Source organism: Trichechus manatus, unplaced genomic scaffold (genome assembly GCF_000243295.1).
Source record: "Trichechus manatus latirostris isolate Lorelei unplaced genomic scaffold, TriManLat1.0 scaffold00136, whole genome shotgun sequence".
In the NCBI taxonomy this organism is placed as follows: domain Eukaryota; kingdom Metazoa; phylum Chordata; class Mammalia; order Sirenia; family Trichechidae; genus Trichechus; species Trichechus manatus.
In genome coordinates, this window is record NW_004444072.1 from 546,344 (window position 1) to 551,723 (window position 5,380).

The window sequence follows — 5,380 nt, forward strand, 5'->3', positions numbered from 1 at the left end:
CCCTCAATTTGCTGCATACTAGACAAGGTTCCTCACTGGACACCTAATCCACCTTTTACACATGCATAGCTTTCTTCCAGGCTACTCTGGAGAGAGGTCCTAGCCCATGCTGTTATATAGCAACAACAGTTGAGGAGTGCAAGACAGCCAAACCAGGAGTTAAGGCCTGCAGGAGCCAGGCTGACATCTTTCAGATGTCTGACAAGGGATCAGGGATCAGGTATGACCCAGAGGTTCAGAGCATTCACCTAATTTAGGGATGAGGAACCCAGTTAAAAGCTAGGTTGAGAACCTTGCAGAGAAAGACCTTTGTGAAACCCTGCCTGAAGGGTCAGACAAAATGCTGTTAATGAACTTGTGTCATTGCATGCTATAGCCCTGTCCTGGTATATAATAAGTTCTCGGTAACTGGTGATAGAATGAAAAGAAAAGGCTGTGGACAGGGAAACCTGGAAAGCTTTCTGCTAGGGAACAATTACTTGCCCGGCAATTCAGTTTTATTACTTGTTGCCTAGGGCAGGTTACATCACCTCCCTTTGGACTTTAGTTTCCCAAATGTAAAATGAAGGGGTTGGATAAATGGTTCCTAAGGTCCCTTCCAACTCTAAATTTTTTACGGTATGAATAAGGAGTCAACAAGCCAAGCAGTTCTTTATTCTAAGCAAGATATTCTATATTCAGTATTAAACAGATATTGAACACCTACTATGTGCTGGCTCACTACTAGGCACTGGAAATACAACCGTGAACAAAAACATTTCTCACCCCAGGAAGCTTATGGTTTGGAGTTTAAATAAATACAAGAAAAAATAACACTTTAGACAATCAGGGAAGGCTTCCCTAAGGAAGTGACCTTTGAGCAGATCTGAAGGTTGAGTAAGTAAAGAGAGGGAGAGGCAGGATATTGCAGGCAGAAGATGTAGCTTTTGTCAAAGCCCTGAGGCAGAAAAGAGCATGAGGATGGGAGAGGCTAGCCGCCCTCAGCTCTGGAGCCCAAAGAGCCGGGGGTGAGTGGTGCAGCGGGAAGGTGGAGAATTAGGGAAGGGCCAGGTGGTGCAGGGCCAGATGACTGCTCTAAGTGTTTTGTTTTTTAGCCTAGAGCAATGGGGGAACAATTGAAGGGTTTCAGCAGGTGAGTGACATGATGTGTTTACTCTGTGCTACTTGGGATAATGACCTGCCCTTGGAGAATGCTCTTTTTGGTTACTTAGCATGAGTGGGAAGCCCTAGACTCTGCAAATTATAAGGAAATATAGTGACTGTTCCCACAGTGACATCTCTATTCAGTGTAATACAAGTAATGGCTAGGTTATTTTTCTTAATTCACACTTTACCGTTATTTGTAACATTTTCCCAATCCATAAAAAATGTACAGTAATTTAAAACATTTATGTTACTTTTCTTGATTGCTTAGAACTAGTTGTGCAGGCATGGATTCTTACTATATTATTTCTCCTTTTGTTTTGCCTGGGAAACCAGAAGGAGTTAAAATAGAAATCAGTTTATTCTGCTTTTTTTGAGTGGCTCTGATAAAAGATTTGATGAAGTAGAGACATCTATAAATTTAGTTTTGGTATTTATATGTGTTTTAGTTGATCATCTCATACTTTTGTAAATAGGGATCCACACCGCCAATGACTGTGTTCAAGGGGAACAAACGGCCCTATCAGAAAGATTGTGTGCTCATTATTAATCATGACACTGGTGAATATGTGCTGGAAAAGCTCAGTAGCAGCATTCAGGTCAAGAAAACAAGGTATGTGAATAACTGGACACAGACTTGTGTGATGTTGCTGTACCTTTGTATTATCTATTCAGTAATTTTTTACGGATGTGATGATCATTTTCTTACTCATAGTGTTCTGTCAACACTCTTATCTATATAATCTAAGACTAGTCAATAAAATAAATCTTTTCTTCAAATACAATAAAAAGAAATACTGTTTTTAAGACCTGAAACATGGAAACTGTTTATAGCTGTTGGGATGGGATATACTTTATAATTAAACCAATATTATTAATTTCATCATTGTTCATATAGTACCACTAAGGGTAAGATTTAAATTTACAGACTTATAAAAGAATAATTGAAGAATATATTCTTTATTAGGGTGAAAACATGGGTTTTTCACAAGATACATTTGTGATCACTGTAATACCAAAACAAAGCTTTGCTTGTTTTCTTGAATAATGAACTCTCCTTAACATATAATCTGGGAGGCATTCTATGTCTGGTATGAAGCCAGTTAGATTTTGTTTGAAAGTCAAAATTCAGCCTATAATTAGAAGTAACCAACTGGTTCTATTTGTAATGTTGTAATACAGTGATTACTGTAAGACAGTAATGAAGTTCTAGAGAGAGTATTACTACCTGATTTTTTCAGTCTATGCTTCCTCAAGCCATTTTTCTTCATTCACTCATTACACAAAAAACAAAAATAGCTACCATTTGTTGAGTAGTTATCATGTGCCAGGCACTATGCTAGATGCTTTACATGCATTAGCTTATCTAATTTTTACAAGTTACTTTTAGGAAGGTACTATTACTTTCCTTTTTTTTTTTTTTTTTTTAGACCACTTCTAAGCATCTTTTATTATAACATGATATACTTTCTTACTTTGTGTTCAATACATGCCTACTAAATTGAATATAAAACAAATGTTCATAAATCCAGTCATTTAAACATTTTAATGGAGCTAGTTTATGAAGACTTAATTAGTGAAATAAATATTCATCCCTCATTTTTTTAATTCAGATTTTAGCTTGTTGGATTTAAAGAGTAATACACCTATATACTAACCCATCGCTGTCTTTATTTATACGTTGTTAGGTGCCGTCGACTCGGTTCCGATAAATTTTTTTGTTCATTTTTTAAATTGTAAAGCTATATCTAATGTAATATTTGCCATGTCAAGATTTTTTTATGTGAACAATTCAGTTAACTAAAGAGCAGAACAGAACAGATGAGACTGAGGATTAGAGAGATTGTGATTTACCTGAATTCGAGTGGTCGAGCTGATATCTAACCCAGGCAGTGTGCTGCAAAGCCCTCGCTCTTCCCCTGCTGCTCTGATTATTAATTATCTGCAGGGAGCCAGGTACCACTGTTACTCCTCCGATACCTGACAGTTGTGGTCTGTTCTCTTACTACTTAGTGATCTGGGGACCAACAACATTCCATCCCCTGGCAACTTCCAAGTCAGAACCTGCATTTTAATGAGATTCCCCTAGGTCGTTTGTGTGTACACCAGAGTTTGAGAAGTGCTGGGCTAGTCCGTTTAGAAAAGAAAGTTTTAATGGATAGAATTTTCTGAATTTGGGGTGGTACTCTTTGCTTGTCCACCAGCAAGAGCTGGCAGGTGACAGAAAGAGCAAGCAGTAAGTAATAATCGGAAAATTTGCAAACTGGCCAGTATTTTAGGAGCTAATTTTATTTAGGTAATCTTGCACTTGCAGTTGTAACTTTATATTGCATACAAGTAAAATTGTATTTTTTTACTGGTAAAATGGGTTCTCATAATCCATTGCATCCTACAAACCTGTTTTATCTGCTTCCTGCTATAAAATGTGAGTTCCTAAGGGAAGCAAGTCTATTTTATTCATCTCTATCCCTGGGATATAATGCATTACATAATGCATTCAGTATTCAGCTGTTGAATGAGTGGTTTGTGTATTTCATGTGATAAAATGACAAGTACCAGGTCTGTAGAGAGCAGGGGTTTCTGCAAGTGCTCTGCCACCTGACGTTGGAGAACCCTCCGAAGTTTTCACTCTTCCAAATTAATTTCTGTACTCATTTCAGAGCTGAGGGGAGCAGTAAAATCCAGGCTCGAATGGAACAACAGCCTGCTCGTCCCCCACAACCATCACAGCCGCTGCCGCCACCTCCTCCACCACTTATGCCATTCAGAGCTCCAACGAAGCCTCCAGTTGGACCTAAGACTTCTCCGTTGAAAGATAACCCCTCACCTGAACCTCAGCTGGATGACATCAAAAGAGGTAGAGAGCATTTTCTGGGACCGTGATAGCAACTTGGAGCAGTGTGACACTCTTGTGCTTATCACAAGGTTGCTGTATGGACAGAGGAACTGGTATTCACTGCCATCAAAAAAATTCTGCAAAGCTGAGGGTTCCAGAGAGGTTGAGGGTGGGGACTTCTACCCCTTAACTCGTTTGACAGGGGTGAGTCCAGAAAGAGTAACTTGAGCTGTGACTGTCTGTGCAGCATTCTGCTTAGAGGTCCAGAATTTAAACACGCATGACAGCCATCTAAATCTCTATAACATACACCTTCAAGGTTTTGGAAAATGAAAGGATTCCAAGTGTGTGTGTTGAGGTGGGGTGAAGACCAAGTGCTGCACTGTTTCTGGCTTCTACGTTAGCATAGTGTCTGGGTTAGAGGGACATTTAAAATACCATTATCAGATGTTTTGTGCTGACAAAGTGTGAAACGTGAAAGAGGTAATGGGGACCAGTAGAATTGGATACTGTCCTAGAAAGACCTAGAGGTCTGGTCAGGCTCTCTCTAGTGCAAACCTGAGACAAAGCAGCTTACCTCAGCTTTCTCCCCCATACAGAGAATGAGTGAATCTTAGGAGGTTATGAGACTAAGTGTCATGTTTCATATTAATAAGGTTTTATGAAACAAAATTAAATCCAAAATAGTAGTAGATAGGGAAATATAAAAAGTTGTCCTTGGGAAGTTTGCTTTTCTACCCTATAGAAATGCTTCCTTTTACTAAATGAAATCACTGTCTGCAGGGTGCAGTTAAACCTCTCGATTTTTTTTTTCCTTGTGGATATTGCAGTGTTATTGATGGAAGTCTTCACTTCAGTTGACTAGGAATTAGAGCACGAGTGATTAGATGTTGCCAGTTAAACTTAGTCGTGAACCCTAGCCATTTAAGGCCACATGGTTTGTTCAGACAGGAAAATGTGGCAAGTTTCTTGATACAGCCTAATGACATTGAAATGGTTGGGTAAAATGTGTGTTTTCTTTTCTGCTTTACATCTATAAACAATGCAGTGTTGGCCAGGCATGGCCATTGGCCAGGCATGTCAAGAGAGGAGTGCTGCTCCACCGTTTTTCCTCAGTTGCCATGGGTCCTCCTGAGGCCATCTTTTCATCATGGGGCATGAAAGCTGGGAAGGACCTTAGAAATTATCTGCTCTGGCACTTAATTTTTCCAGAGTGGTGTGGAAAATTGATTCGCTTCCACCTGGGTCCCTCACTGCTGGTTAAAAGTAGATCCAGAATAACTACTCAGACCTTCCAACTCCTAATCAAATATTTTCAACAGCTTAGCGTAATTTTTCTCTTATTTGGTGTTTAATCTCATAATTCACTTTGGGACTGTGAGAAGATCCTGGGGCAGGGAG

The 5,380-nt window shown here is 39.4% G+C and overlaps 1 protein-coding gene across 1 annotated transcript in view; it reads left to right on the forward strand.

The window, feature by feature from the left end:
* EAF1 (ELL associated factor 1) overlaps positions 1 to 5,380 on the forward strand; it is a 25,056-nt gene that overhangs the window by 2,630 nt on the left and 17,046 nt on the right. The window contains exons 3-4 of the mRNA XM_004385263.2: positions 1,620 to 1,756; positions 3,804 to 4,000. Of these exons, the coding sequence (XP_004385320.1) occupies positions 1,620 to 1,756; positions 3,804 to 4,000 (334 nt within the window). The remainder of the gene's footprint in view (positions 1 to 1,619; positions 1,757 to 3,803; positions 4,001 to 5,380) is intronic.